Source organism: Actinia tenebrosa, unplaced genomic scaffold, assembly GCF_029948245.1.
Source record: "Actinia tenebrosa isolate PJP-AT-01 unplaced genomic scaffold, QUT_ActTen_1.0 PGA_scaffold10__47_contigs__length_13832649, whole genome shotgun sequence".
NCBI lineage: Eukaryota > Metazoa > Cnidaria > Anthozoa > Actiniaria > Actiniidae > Actinia > Actinia tenebrosa.
In genome coordinates, this window is record NW_028292570.1 from 2,488,829 (window position 1) to 2,504,638 (window position 15,810).

General features: G+C 35.8%; 3 protein-coding genes across 4 annotated transcripts in view; 2 read left to right on the forward strand and 1 right to left on the reverse strand.

Moving 5' to 3' along the window:
* The window catches only part of LOC116294172 (potassium voltage-gated channel subfamily A member 1), a 22,967-nt gene extending 17,005 nt beyond the window's left edge, over positions 1–5,962 (reverse strand). Inside the window, exons 1-2 of one of the 2 annotated variants that reach the window (XM_031701720.2) lie at positions 5,897–5,962; positions 3,370–3,485 (exon numbers count right to left, since the gene is read on the reverse strand). Coding sequence is in view for 1 of the 2 variants with exons in the window: in XM_031701718.2 (XP_031557578.1) it covers positions 1,889–1,925 (37 nt within the window). In the remaining variant the exon portion in view is untranslated. Of the gene's footprint in view, positions 1–1,888; positions 2,002–3,369; positions 3,486–5,896 lie in introns of those variants that run through there. The other variant, XM_031701718.2, reaches the window with a different exon arrangement.
* Positions 5,963–6,113: 151 nt separating this feature from the next.
* LOC116294181 (uncharacterized) lies at positions 6,114–9,530 on the forward strand. The gene is made up of 3 exons (XM_031701730.2): positions 6,114–6,301; positions 7,067–7,353; positions 8,020–9,530. Exons 1-3 carry the CDS (start codon positions 6,178–6,180, stop codon positions 9,307–9,309), a joined length of 1,701 nt encoding a protein of 566 aa, XP_031557590.1. The 5' UTR covers positions 6,114–6,177; the 3' UTR covers positions 9,310–9,530.
* Positions 9,531–11,075: 1,545 nt separating this feature from the next.
* LOC116294182 (transmembrane protein 41B) lies at positions 11,076–15,689 on the forward strand. The gene is made up of 7 exons (XM_031701731.2): positions 11,076–11,258; positions 11,832–11,955; positions 12,453–12,581; positions 13,203–13,296; positions 13,594–13,698; positions 14,111–14,249; positions 14,410–15,689. Exons 1-7 carry the CDS (start codon positions 11,138–11,140, stop codon positions 14,577–14,579), a joined length of 882 nt encoding a protein of 293 aa, XP_031557591.2. The 5' UTR covers positions 11,076–11,137; the 3' UTR covers positions 14,580–15,689.
* Positions 15,690–15,810: the final 121 nt, after the last annotated feature.

The window sequence follows — 15,810 nt, forward strand, 5'->3', positions numbered from 1 at the left end:
AATATTAATAATAAATTAAATCGCATGGCAAATGAACGAAAAACGAACTTAGAAACTGAAATACCCTATGTCTTATTCATAAGTATTATGCGAGATGGTTTTTAAGATAAAAAATGTGGTAGAAGCTTCGAAATTTGAGAATTTGGGAATGAAACGCAAAATGTGGGGAAAAAATCTCGCCTACTGGCCACGCGTCAAGAAATACACTGGGAAAGACTTAAAACTGAGAAGTCAAAAACAGAAAATGGTTTTGAAAATATTTCTCGACAAGGATCTCAAACCAGAAAATAATACCCTCAAATATTGACAACAGCAGCGCATTGACGTAAAAGAACTTCTCTCCGAATATGTAAATACAGTTGTCCATTATTTATTCAAAAATCATGCCAAACTTTTCTCATACAACACGACAGAGAAAGCTTTTGAATCATCAAGCCTCTCGTCCTATATTTCTAAAAGTTTTCATCTCTGGGAAAATTTAAGCAAGGAGAGTACTTAAAATGTGAAAAAGTTTTGGAAGGAATTTGTGGGGTTCTGGAGTCGACTATACTTTGGTTATTTTTGGATACGATAGAAATCGTGGTCTCCAACGAAGAGCAAAATTGAAAAGCGATAACGAACGAACGGGATTTATTTATTCAACCTGGAGTTCAATCATAATAGTCACAAAACCGATAAGAAAGGGGCCACTGAACTAGCGTTGCAGGTGCTACAAACTCTCGTACAGCATCGATTGGCACAAAAACTAAATGATTTCAAACTCTTCATATTAGAAATATTATATTTTGAAGAACGACATTTCCGTGTCCATCTCTGAAATGTTTGCAAAATATGACAACGTATTTCTTTAATCCATTCCAATCACGCATTAGCATGAAATAACCACAAGCTTTATTCTTACAATTTAAAATTTAATATATTATTATCACGAAGGACTCATGCAAATCAAAAACCTTCAGGTAATCTAAAATTGGACGAGAGTAAAAAAATGATTTAAAACGACGTTTGGTAATTCTTATCCCAAATCTTCAAGCTTTTTACTATATACGTACTGCTTTATTTTTGAATTGTAACTGAAATATCTAATCCAGAACATTTGTAAAGCTTGTCTTTTAAGATTACATTCATCGGAATACTGATGTAGAAACCATGTTCCGTACATGTAAAACATCATTCATATTGAAATCAGTAACATGCAACATATAAGTTGGCGAATTTTCCCGTAGTTGTCAAATTTATTCGCCAGAAAATTTCCTTTAGCAGCTTTAACACTCGTATAAAGAAAGACAGAAACAGATACACGAACAACAAAATTACCATATAAAGTTGTCGAAAAAATGTTAAGTTGCTGCTTAAGAATCGTATGAAGCAATTAAGATGTCAAATTTACTAATACGACCCGAAATTTTTTCTTCAGTGAGTTGTTTTGTTTTTGTTGCACGATTCAAGTTTTGTCAAAACTCGTAGTTAATGTCTTTCATTGAAGTCGGTAATAAATCGTAATACTAGAATTCATTATTATTTGAAAGGTGATAAAGATGTTTGTATAGTATTCTTAGTTTGGTTTAAAATATTTATACTATTGATTAACACCTTGCAAACATCGCATAACGGTTCTCGTTACCGACCTTCGTTTGATATATGAGGATTCTCGAGAATTTCACAAAGAAAAAAAGGAAAAAGAACGATGATACTGACAGTTGACAAACTACAAAACAGTTAAATTCATGTTTCTTTAAATAACGGTTCTCGTTACCGACCTTCGTTTGATATATGAGGATTTTCGAGAATTTCACAAAGAAAAAAAGGGGAAAAAAACGATGATACTGACAGTTGACAAACTACAGAACAGTTAAATTCATATTTTTTTAAATCATGAAACTCGTACCTTGAAATTCTTGTGCATTAGCGAGTGAAGCATACATTTTGAAGTCACAGAGTATTCAAATTAGTTGCATCTGAAAGTTCAAAGAACAAGTGCGAAAACCATCCATTGTTTCGCCCCTTTGAGTGTTACTTATGAAAGTTCTCGTTGAACCAACTTAAAAAGAAAAAGAATGAAAGCCAAATGAAGAGGGTTTCTTTCTTGAATGTTCTGGCTTCACTAAAATACTTTTATTCACCGCCGAAGGCATTTCATTAGGAACTTGATGTCGTAATTGGCTGAGCCGCCTGTGAAGACAGTTATCCCAGTGGACAGCACTAGTCTTTTGTTTTCTTACCCAATACTAGTAGAATGAAAGTTCATTTAAACGCCTAGATCTATATAAGAAAACAGACATTTTCATTTAAAAAATCTATATAATTCGTGTTTGCTTAATTCAGACGTTTCTTGGCGTCGAATCCTAGCAAGTTTCCAAGTGTCAATTGCCGATGCTCAAACTTTCCATGAAAAGTGATCACAAAAAATAAACCGAAACAGTGCTTACAAATGCAGCTTAGAATTGTATTGAAACTCTCTTTCAAAAAAAAAAAAAAAAAAAAAAAAAAGTATGAATGAAAATAGTGTAAGGTTTAGGTGAAATTGTGGTCCCTTAATCTAAATTTTTGATAGAAAAAGCATAGAAAATACTTAATTTTAATTTACCCAACATATAAGCGAATTACCAAGAAAGGCACGACCTTTTAATTGCGTATGAACTCAGAAAAAAGGGGCTATTTGAGAGGAGAGGAGAGGAGGAGAGGAGCACGCGAAATACATTTCAGTCCTTTTGATATCATTTCTTTGTTTATCAGTGGCACTTCAGTAAGGCACATCAATATTGATGAAGTACAACTGAGCTAAAACTTTTATCTCATGGAGTACAATATCATTAAACGTTTAGTGTGGGGTCTTAAATGAAAAACATTTTTCTGACTGAAATGTTTTATCGAAATGGTAATGATAAAAGGGTAAATTATACACCGTGAAAAGATGAAAAAACTTACTGACGTTTGGGACGCTAGTCCTTCGTCGGAGTATCGAAATATAATAATGTAACATATTTACAACGGCGTACGCTGCAACATTGTCTTGTATCGTTGCAAAATTGGAGCCCATTATAACGACTTTTTGAAAGTGTGACATCAAAAAAATTAATTAATTAATTAAAAAGAAAAGAAAAAAAATGGAAAAACGGCTTCCAGCGGGTCCAGAATGCGTACGAAAAGCAGTTCTATAAAAAAAATTCTTATTTTTTTACTATAACGACCAAAATATTTCAGACCACATGTCATTCTCTTGACTATTAAAGAAAGAAATGATACTCAAGGGAATGACACATGGTCTGAAATGGAAAACGGCATACGCCCATGTGGATTTGGTATAAACGAATTTGCTTGAATCATGGCATTTCTAACAGCAACTGAATCAGTAAAAGTTAAACTTACCTAGGAAGCGTTCCTTCAGATACAGCGACGATCAAGTAAATCACCTCATGCATTTGGTGAAGTTATGGTGACGATTTTCTCAGCAAAATCAACCGAGAATTCTTTATATGCTTCATCTAAATATCAAGACATTCGTTAGGTTGCAAAAGAAGAAGAAGAGTATGCATAGTATCATGCTGTAGAAATATTTTCTTATTTTTCTCTTTATAAGCCAGTGAAAAAACCTAAAAGTCCACTAAAAATCAAATGCTTTCAGAGCGTAGCTCCTTCATCCGACGTTAATACATGTATTACGGGACAAGTACATAAGTAGTCGTGCAATTGTCGTTTTCATGGCGGTTTTGAGAATACCATTGTTATCATTCCGTTGGAGGTGAAGAAACCAAAAAGTTTAGCACTTTAACAAAATATAAACAATAATTCATTGGATGAAGGTAGTTATTGAGAGTACTGAGTTTTTTTGACGTGGGTGAAAAATGCATCGCGTAAATGACCAGACACAATTCGTGCGTAAAATGAAATAATGTAGCTACTTAAAGTGTAAAGTATAGTTTAAAAGCTAGAAAAACAAATTAAGGAATATGGTTTATGAGACTCGGCTATTTAAAAAAAAGTTATTTATGCATTAAATTGTGTCTTTGGTCGGGCCTTGCCAAAAAAACTAATAAGATTACTTCAAAATAAAAGTTCCCAAAATCTAATCAACTTGTTTCCAACCATGACTTTGGTTTAGCTCAGACTTTTCTGTGGGAGGTATCTTTCGATAAGGCGATAATAACGTCATATTTTCATGATAAGAATTCGTGACGTCATATCGGATAGATAAACACTACGCGCATGCGTACTAAGTTTGTGGAGAACCACATTTTGAGTCTTTGATAAATTAATGAAACTATTAACGCTGTGCCATCCAATGAAACCTTTTTTTCAATGGTCATCAATGTCTACCGCATTTATATTTTAGAATTTTATGCTTTAATTATTGAAAAGTCCATTTTTAAAGTTTGAACACAGGTAGCCCAAGCTCTGTTTCTATGGAATATTACATATAAGGCACATGTGTATGGAGGTATTTAAATAAGATAATTACAATAGAAATACTCGACGAATAGAATTTGCATACATTACATTGTATCTTCATGTGTTTTTTGGTGATATTAAGAGTGAATGTCAGTAAAAATCAAACAAAATTTGAAAATTCGCGGACACGGCCAAAAAATCGATTCGGCTTACATTTTGCCTATTGATAGGACTGGACGAGTAGGTAAAGGAAATAGGAGGGATTTGATCAAATATCTATTATTTTGAGAAATTACGAGCAAAAACGATTTCAGCCTGACTTTCGCTCAATCCGACCCAAAGCGACCTCGGTATTTAGGCGTTTTATAAGTGTTCTGTACAAACGCTAAAACAAAAGCAAATTTATTGATTGATCGCATCTATGTTAATTGGACCTAGTACAATCAAGATTTAGTAATTTCAACGGAATATGAATTATTTTTGAGAAGAACGGAGGCCTTTTAAAATGACGACATGCATAGGGTGATAAATTCACCTGTAAACCACCTATCATTCGAGCAAAGAATAATGCATGTGGTATTTCATCAAAACTCTCAATATTTTCACCAGATATCCTCGAAAGGAAGTTCTTTAAGCTAAGTAAAAAAAATTCCGGGCTCTTTTTGATTTTGGCAGCATAAGCGCCCTTTAAGTTTCGCAAATATTGAGTCTTACTCCACGCACTGAAATCGACAACAAACTGCATGCGCGAAAGAGGAAGTCAAATAATTGTTTTTCTAGACCGAAAAAATACTCAAAAGTACTTCTTCATACCTTAAAACGATTCCTTGGTATGTCTAGCTACTTTATATTTAATTATTTAAAATATTTTGGGAGTCAAACTGGAGTTTGAAATCCGCGCGCGGCTCGACTTTTTGGGACATAATTACGATAGTTAACTAAGTATGCTTTGGTGTATCGTAAGGTTCTGAAATGGCACATTGGTTGTGCTATAATACTAAATGAAAATAATTTATATTCAAACGTTAAGTCAAAAGTTTATTTCAGTGTCGTTTGAAGGAGCTTTGCCGAGAACTTTCACCATACGACTTCAGTTAAAATTCCAGTAATAATAACTTGTAGATTTCCAATTTGAATATTTAAATTCAAATTCCTTTTTACGTATTTGTTCAGTATTCAGTGCGGATACGTACGGATTCAGTATTCTCTTCCTGATTCCGTGGTTTTATGCAAACCTTTTTGGTGTCTTGTTTCAGTACGATCAAGCCGCTTCATAATCCACTCTTCACGAACTCCCGACCTTTTACACGCCGTCGAGCATAGAACACTATTGTGCGGATTGAATAGAGTTTGTGACCGAATTTGACTCAGTTTTAATGATTCTAGTTTGTTTGAATGGCCGTTCAACTGGCATTTAGTAACTAGGCCTTGTAGTTCTTGACCTAAATGACAATAAAGAGCTTTCTTTATAGTCTTCTATTGCATTTTTGATTTAAAAAATTCTTACCTTTATCTTAATTACCGCACAAAACCGCCAACTTTCTTTATAGGTCTTGTGTCTCAAAAACTTCTCAAAGATAGTAAGATATTGGAATACCTGTGGTAGTGAAATATTCCCGCTCAAAAATAAAAGAACTGTTTTCATTGGCCAAGAGATATTCACAGCTTTTATTGACCAATCACAGTGCCTGTTGTACCTGGGTTTCGGCCTCCATTTTGTTTATGTTTGGCGATGTTTGGCTGATTTATTGATATCGTTTTGCAGAATTCTGCTCTTTTGATTTAAAAATGAATGAAGAAGGAAGCAATTCCGAGGTATTTTTTAACAGAGAAGATAGATTCACCAGTTCTAATGTTGGTCAAGTTGCAAAATCAGGGGATAGCGAGTTGCTAAAGGAGTTGCTCGAAAAAGGTAAACTTGAGCTTATTTTCTGACTAAGTTTACATTTTATATCGTTATAAGTCGAAGAAGATTATAGGTTATTTATCCCTTTAAAAATGCTCTTGCCCTTTTACTGGGAAATCATTCATTTTATGCCTCATTACCGATGAAAAAGGAATATTTAATCCCAAAGGTCCACAACCCAATGGACACAGGGAGCCCAGTTTAGAGAATGTAAAGAGTAAATTGAATTATCATTATTCATTATCAATACTTACATTATCATCATCATCTACACTATTAGTTATATTCTACATCATTGTTGTCATCTAGATAATCATCATTTTCTATATCATCAACTACATCATCATCATCTACATCATTATCATCATCAACAACTACATCATCATCATCATTATCATCATCATGAACTACAATATCATCATCTACATAATCATGTACACCATCAACTGCATCATCATCATCATCATGAACTACATCATCATCTAAATCATCATCCTCATCATCATTGTTGTCACCATCATCATATATTAAATGGTTTTCTATGATTTTGTAGCTTCATACTTCACTGTTAGTTAAAATTGAGCACAGCAGCTGTAACAAAATAGTCTAAAACTTCTATTTTCTCTAGCAATGGCCTTTATGAAATATTTCAGTTCTGACTTCTGCTATTACAGTATGGGCTATTTGCTTATCAAACTCTTCTAAATTCCTCCTTATGGTAAGAAAGCATGAGCGTCAGCATTTCCTTAATGAAGCTATTTTTCCTCACAGGATATCCTTCAGATGTTTGTGACAACAGAGGCTGGTTTCCTATACACGAGGCTGCAAATTCTGGTCACACTTCTTGCGTAGAAATACTCCTTCGACTATGTAAGAGGGATTTTAAGGACACCAAAGCGTACAATGGAGAAACTCCTCTATTTCTTGCGGCTTTGCATGGCCATGATCAGGTCATGAGGATACTACTGCATCATGGAGCTGATGCTAGTATTACTAATGATGAGTTGGTATCAGTACTAGTGGCAGCTGTAAAAGGAAGAAATCAAGAATGTGTTCGGGTAAGTTACAGCTTCTAATATCAATACTTGAAAAAAAAATCTAGGGGAATTAGAAAGAAGTGCATAATTTACAATCTCCTCTTCCACCATTCCCCCCCTAGTCTCCCCCACAGCCACTTTCAGTGTCGTCATGCAACGCTTTCTCCCCTGAGCGTTGCGTGACGACACTGAAAGTGGCTGTGGGGGAGACTACCCCCCCCCCTCCCTTCCCCTCCCCACTCAGATGAAAAAGATGCAAGAAAGACCCTACCTCAAATCAAAATTCCAAGGATGAATTTTTAAAAAAAATTGTGTCAACAAAATCAATTGTGACATGAGTTTTTGGTGTGGTGCAAATGGAAATTTGGGAGATTCTTTCAGTGTTTGATCTTTGATTTAACAATGACTTTGATTACGCCCTGGTTGTTTCAGGGTTTTTTATCCATGAGTTAGCCATGCCCTGACTTAGATCAGTCCAGAGGTTGTTTCAGGGTTCTATCTATCAGTTACCCATGCCCTGACTTAGATCAACCCAGAGGTTGTTTCAGGGTTCTATCTGTGAGTTAGACATGCCCTGACTTTGATCAACCCAGAGGTTGTTTCAGGTTTTGATTTGCAAGTTAGCCGTGCCCTGACTTAGGTCAGCCTAAAGGTCATATCAATAAAAATTTGACCATTAATTTGCAGATTTGTATTGACCACAATGTAGACCTGGATAGCCAAGATGCTGGTGGCTGGTCAGCTTTACACGAAGCTGCATTTCTTGGAGAAGAGGACTGCTTGAAACTTCTAATCTCAGCAGGTGCGAATGTTGCAATAAAAAACAGTGATGGAGCAACACCTTTGTTTGTTGCAGCACAATATGGACACAAGGATTGCTTGAACATTTTGATTAAAAATGAGGGGAAAGTCAATTTAGGGACCAATGATAATGCAACTGCAGCGTTTATTGCTTCCCAAGAAGGGCATGTTGACTGTGTTAAGGCACTCATTGATGCAGGTGCTGATGTAAGACAGAGTACAACTGACTTTGCTACTCCACTGCATGCTGCAGCAGAAAGAGGTCACCTTGAATGCATAAGACTTCTCATCAAAGCAGGAGCAGATGTCAATGCTAAATGCATAGAGGGACGAAATTTGACTCCATTGCATATGGCTGCAACTGAAGACAATGTTGAATGTGTGGTTGAACTCATTGAATGTGGTGCTTGTATGACTGCAGAGCTGCAAGAGGGTAATGAAACACCTCTTGAAGTGGCAGCTTCATTTGGTTCTGTAAAGTGCTGTGAGGAACTAATTAAACGTGGGTGCGACCCAAACCGTTCATTCAGGATTGACTCATTAGAGGAAACCACATTGTCCTGTGCAATAGATGCAGAGGAATCTGGATGTCTTGAAGTTCTTCTAAAACATGGTGCTGACCCAAATAAAGAATACTACTCTTACCCAATCATTGCTGCTGCAAAAAACTTTAATCCAGAGTGCTTGAGCATTCTTCTGAAATATGGAGCTGATGTAAACTTACAGGACAAGGCAAAAAACACTGCCTTAAATCTTACAGTTACGAGACTTAATCATCATTTAGCTTCACACAAGAGTGAAGAGACTAAGCTGGAGTGTATTAAGATACTTTTAAAGGCTGGTGCAGATTTAGAAGTGCTGTTTAAAGAGCCACATGGTGTCTTTCATGTTTCAGTTACTCCTTTGAACCCAAAATTTTTTTCACGAGATTTGATAAAATTGTTGCTTCTTTTTGGAGCAGATGGACTAAAGCTGAAGAAGTTGATGACGTGTCATCATTATCATAGGGATTTCAACTGGAATGATTTGATAGTTCAGTGTGAAGTGCCCAGAAAGTTGGTCAATTTATGTCGACTAGTCATTAGAAAAAGTTTGGGTAGCAAAAGAATAATCCACATTTCAGATTTACCTATTCCAGTTATCCTTCAACAGTTTCTTGCTTTTCATGATTTGTAAGATTTTACTCTCACTTACATGTAATTTTGAAAAATAAAGAGCAATGCGCAAAAATATGACCACATTTAATGCATGGTAGCATACTTCATGCAAGGGCTTTGTGATGCCAAACCAGCCAGCTTGGCATTGAAATGTGTTGGTTTAACGTACAAAAGCCTGTGCATAGAAGTATGCAAATGCGTTAAACGTGATATACTTCTGTGCGTTGCACTGTAATAGACCTTTCCCTAGTCTACCCGAGTGAACACGACACAGTGATTCCAAGTCTAGGATCAAGTTGATTTGATCATAAATTTACTTTATTTTATTACCTATATATTGTTTTATGGTCACTCAAGCAAATTTGAGAAGAGTCTGTTAATTCTGAAAAATAGCTTATCAGAGCTTTGAAGCCGCAATAACTACATTATATGCTCTATACGAAAGTTACAGTGGCTGTCGTGTGTTTATTTATTTCTTCTAAACATTGACGGACAGCGAAAACATCAAGCGAAAAACATACACTGTCAGGAACAGTCTTTTTTTTTAAAACAAAAAACAAGACCCTTGGGGCATGGCGGGTCATACTGGGTGAGACAGCTTACCTGAGTCTCTGAGAATCTAAATGCGAATTAAGTGGGGGGAAAAGGCGCTAAGTTTCAAAAAGCGCTGATAAAGCTATTTAGCAGGAAAATCACCTAATACACTGCTAAAATTTTTGAATGTGAAGCTGATGGCTTTGAGCGCATACTCGCACCTTCCCATGTGGGATGCGTTTAGCAAAAATTAAACGGAACAACTATCATAGTAAATTAGATCTATTTCAAAGTTTTTCTGCGCGCTATGGACATGATTTTAGGATTTTTACTTTTTAATTCATTAGATTAGGACCATACTTCCAGACATCGAGTGCTGAACCGTTGTATGGCAGCGCGAAAGCATTTACGGCTACGCCGGAGATTTCGACCCCGACACCGCTATCCGGAGATTTACAGACTGATCGGGAAGCTCAGCCGAAGCCCTTGCTATGGACAGCTTACTCAATTTTTTCGAATGTGACGCTGATGGCTTTCAACACGTACTCACTCCTTTCCATGTGGGACGCGATTTGAAACACTACACTCAAAGCGCATCATAGATCTTTCATATGTGACGTCAATCCAGGAGAGCATAAAAGCTTTCAAGTTTCATTAAGAGCAAATGGAAGTAGTTTTGCTTGATTTCACTATACCCTGACTTGTGCCAATATCGGATTTGCATAAAAATCATGATAAATAGATTATGAAAAATATTTAAAAAAGCGAAAACCCGAATAGCAACATGCTGAAAGGAACTAAAGCTTGCGCATCAATAAAACTAGCACGGCTTCGTGAAAAGGCTCTATATTTCTCCGACAAAGATGCGCATTTGATAAGATTTTTAAAACATTATAATTTGCGCATTATAAATAATAAATATTATTAACTAATAAATATTATTAAGATAGATCCCTGAAAGCCCCGGCTCGGCGTTCCAGCCTCTGTAGCTCAACGACACAGGAAGTCCAATTTCTTTTTCAGCAATTATATGATGTATATTGGTCGGTCATTGCCAAGTTTTCTGCGTCTGATTTCTCTAGCATTTCATCATTCGTCTTAATCAACAAACTTATTTTTTTAGATTTTTTATGACGCATTTTGCGTGACATACGGAAAGGATAAGGCGACATCAGGCGAGCATCAGCTGACATGCTAGAAATGACGAAGTCATTCCGAATACTCCCCGAACGATAATCGACGAATCATACCGGTATCAGCAGTACAAGTCTAGTCAATGCTCATTAAACTACCAAAAAAAGACGTAAATCTTCATGAATTCCACCAGCTCGATATATTTTAACCCTTTGCAGGTGACAGCTAGGAAGCCACTGGGTCAGAATTGCGATAAATCTGGCCAAAAAATTTGCATTATGGCGAACAAAATGACCTCACGTAAGTAAACTCAATGGGAAATAATATTTCTTCATTCAATTTTTCATAATTTACCTTTTGCAAAGCCGTTTCTTTGGTAATATTTTTTGTTGTTAGGCTTTGACGGTACATAAGCTTTGTTTTAGATTGAAAATCCTTGTTAGCTTAGCTTTCTTCGATGTTAGTAATCCTATAAGCTTGAGTTACATTTACCAACAAACCACAGAGTAGCTTATGAAATATGACAAACTATGAACTAACGTTGATATGAATTTGCGAGTATTATGTAGAATATTAAGGAAAAAGAGAAATGAAGCTTTAGCTCGATGCGATAGCTTAAAGAATATGTTGTAGCCTAGCAGTGCAGATATGTGGTATTTGCTATTTTGTTATTGATAAAATAAATAAAAACAAAAACAGTCAATGCTTATATTTCCATCATTTTCTCTGTTCTTTTATCATAAAAGCAAAGGACACAAACTAGGTTTGTGTTGAGCAATCCATATTATCTTCTTATTGATTCATTCAATTTCATCCATGACATTCATGTGTTCATTCATTTATTTCTCATCTTTTTACTTTTATCTTCCATAGAATCAGGGAATGAAGAAACTGACCAGTCAAGTAATAAGGGACCATTTATCATTCTCGGCATTATTTTCGTATCTTCATTAATAGCAATGACATTTGTATATACCAGTTTTCCTGAGCTTCGGCCGTAAGTATAATGTTACAGTACCATTCTTAATAATCATTCTTAAATGTGGTATATGCTGGTCTGGCAGCCAGCGTAGTTCTTGTCTGAACCACGTAATATGTGAATTGATATATAATAATAATAACAATTATTATTAACAAGTTCTTTCATCCTTCCATTGCCGTCTCATAACACTTTAAGAGAGAATTCTTTTCGTATTCAAGCAGTGAGCGCCAAAAACTATAAAGGCTGTTGTACAAGGCTAAAATATTGTTATTCAGTAAGTTTAACTTGTTTGGAAGTGGAGATGACCGATGAAAGTGGAATCAAAGTGTTAACCCATAGCACAGTCCCTTACAGAGAGTTTTGGTTCTAAAATAGGTTTTAAAATTACTCGTTATTCATATGTCATCCTATTTACTTGAAAATACAACTCACTCTTGGCTTCAGATGTATTTTCTGACATTCAGATATGATTTCAAATTAAGTTACATTTCCCTTTCTCTTTCTCTTTCCAGTGAAGACAAAGCAAGCATCAAGTTACCCAGAAGTATGGATGACGCCAAGGGTCTTGGTAGAGCATTATCAAACTACACAGACGAATATTTTATGCAAGTTGTAATAGGATTCACTGTTACATATATATTGTATCCTTTGCAGATCCTTGGATATCTGGTTTTGGATATCTTGGAGAAAGGGAATTGAATTAGGGAATTCCATGCAAATTAAAGAAGAAAAATGACAAAATATTGTTGTAACCTAAATATCAAAATTATCAGTTTGGTCACCATGAGTCTTTGAAGGAAAAATTATGAATAAAAACATGAATTCATTCACATCAGTGCGAAAGGAGATATGAGGTTAGCCCTATGGTGAATATCTCCTAGGATGGAATTAGAATTTAGTAGTTGGTTTTTGTGGAGGGAGGAAAGCCGGAGAGCCCAGAAAACCCTTGAAGCACAGGTCTGGAGAGAACCAACAAACAAGTCAACTTACATAAAACACAAGGCTCGTCGGGACTCGAACCTGGGTTGCATTGGTGACAGGCAAGCGCTCTCACGCTACGCCACCCATGCCCTGTTTGTCCAAATGCAGTCAGATTATCTCAGTTTATCTCAAAACAAAAGCTAATCACCTTTGCAACTTTTTCCTTGTGGAATTTTACATCTAACGCCAAACTGGCATTGTCTGTTGACTGGTTATTCTCTTTAGCTCATTGCAATTCCTAGGTTTACTTAAAAATGTAAAGTTCCTTGACAAGGTTTCAGTTTACAAACATTTGCCATACCAGGGTCTATATTTGGGAGTATCTTATCAGGATTTCTTTTCCCTTTTCCATTAGCAATGTTTTTAGTTTGCTTGGTGAGTATCTGTTTTCATTTTATACGTATGAGTTGTATTGTATAGAATGGTCTGAACCCAGGTGAATGAAAGTTTATCAAAGTATTATGATCATCCGGTGGATATAATCCTGAGAAGGACTGTTTGATGTGACTGATGTTTCGACGACCTGAGCGGAAGTCATCTTCAGAGTCAAGTGAAGAATAAAGTCAGATTGGTTACGATAACAATAGCCTAATTGCCTGGATTAGAATAATTGACGGTGTATTAGTTGACTGGTTAAACTTATCCAGGCTGTTGTTTTTTGTATTTTTTCAGTGTTCTAGTGTAGGTGCATCGTTTTGCTATCTTCTTTCTTATCTGGTTGGAAGGAAATTGGTAAAACATTATATACCTGAAAGAGTAGATAAATGGTGTGCACAGGTAAATTAAAGAATATCCTTGAGCTTCTCTTACATCCATCTACCCACTCATTTATTCATCTATTCCATTCTATTCATATATCCATCCACCCATCCATCTATATTTTCATCTCTCTATCCACCCCTTCCCCCATTGCTTCTTTCCCTACATCTATATCCATCCATTCATCCTTCCATCCATCCATCCATCCATCCATCTCCCTCTCTCCCTCTGCCTGTTCATCTATCCATTTATCCATCCATCCATTCATCAATTCTATTCATTCACCCATCCATCCATCCATCAATTTATCTATACCCATTCATCCATCCACCCACCTTTCTAATTAATTACATCAATATTGTCTTGTACAGGTTGGTTCATTGTATTTATATATTGGATTATTGATCAGTCACTAATTTCCCATCCACAGGTATCCCACCACAAGGATGACATTCTTAGTTACATAATATTCCTACGTATCACTCCATTTCTTCCCAATTGGTTTATCAACATTGCATCACCTGTTATAGGAGTTCCTTTACTACCATTCTTCGTTGGAACTTTCCTGGGTATGTAACTGGCATACCTTATGTCAATCAATCAATATTTGCCTGTCATTCTATTCAAGCTGCTAATGAGATTCATGAGATTCATTCAGCTGATTGATATTTATACCAAACAATTTCCCTTTAAACAAATAAAATGACTTATTTTATGCATTCTTAATAGGTGTGGCACCACCATCGTTTGGGTTCATTAGTGCTGGAGTAGAACTCTATGTCCTTACAACAACAGGCGACATCATGTCCTTTAAGTCCATCATGATTGTAGTTATATCAGCCATTCTCTCTTTATTGCCTGTTGTCTTCAGAAGGCAGCTCAAGAAAAAGCTGGAATAAAAGGCAATAGCTCTAACACTGTTACCACAAGCTCCATTATTCCATCTTTTCCTTCTTAGAAAATTTGATTTTGATTACAATCTATCGTACATTACAGTGTGACTACCAAAATTGGGGCCACTTAGTAAGCAAGAACCAACCGATCAAAATGTAGAATGAAAACAATACATTTCAACTTTGGGTAGTGGAGCCAATCAGACACCAGCAGAAAACAATAGTCTTTCAACATATCTTCTTATTGTCATGAGAAAATGATGATGGCTATAGTTGTTTATGCATAACATCAAGATCAAATTACCATTATCGTACAGATCAGGTTTCTGATTGGTTATACACTACCCAAAGCAGAGAAGCATTGTTTTAATTCTAGATTTTGATTGGTTAGCTGTGTAAGTGGCACCAGTTATAGTAGTTGCACTGTAATTTATGTCAGCTATTCTCTCTCTATTACCTGTTGTCCTCAGCTCGAGAAACACACCGTAGATGTTGTCTGAGAACAAAACAATGGTTTGCAGTTTAGTTAATAATTTGAATTTCTTCTAATTTCACTCAATCATAAACCAGTTAGCCTTTTACCTTCAGCCAACCACTATCTGTCCCATGATTGCACGGTCATAGCTCGTATTCTTACATTGACAAAAGAAACAAATATGAAGAGACCTGTTGGAGAATCCACATTGGAATATCCATACATCACTGTTACTGGTCAAACACAGAAAGCACTGAAGCTACAATGAATCACACCGAGAAAAATTACTATTTATTGTTAGGAATTCTGTTTTAAATTTGTTAAAAATGGGAATTTTTAATTTCCATTTTTTTGTCACAGTTCAGAATTTTTTCTCTTTTTCTTACTTTTCCTCTTCCCACCCCCCTACATACACGCACACACCTACCCCCACCCACACAGGCACAAAACATAGGGGAGCACTATTTAAAGAACTGCTTTTTATTTTGAATCTTAAAATTCCTATCAGGGGTGGGGAGGGCCGGATCAGATTGTTTCATACACAATCACACAAAACACAATATATGTACAAGTATGATAATATTTTAACTAAAATTCTTTATTTATATTAACCATAATACTATTAAATACCGAAAATGTTATTTTAACCCTGCAAGTGAAAATAAAACAGTTATATTGTGGTCCGCCAAAAAACAATCTTAGTAGTGATTATTTCCGGTTAGAACGACTTCCGGGGAAATTGGCTTCCGGTAGCGTGTATTA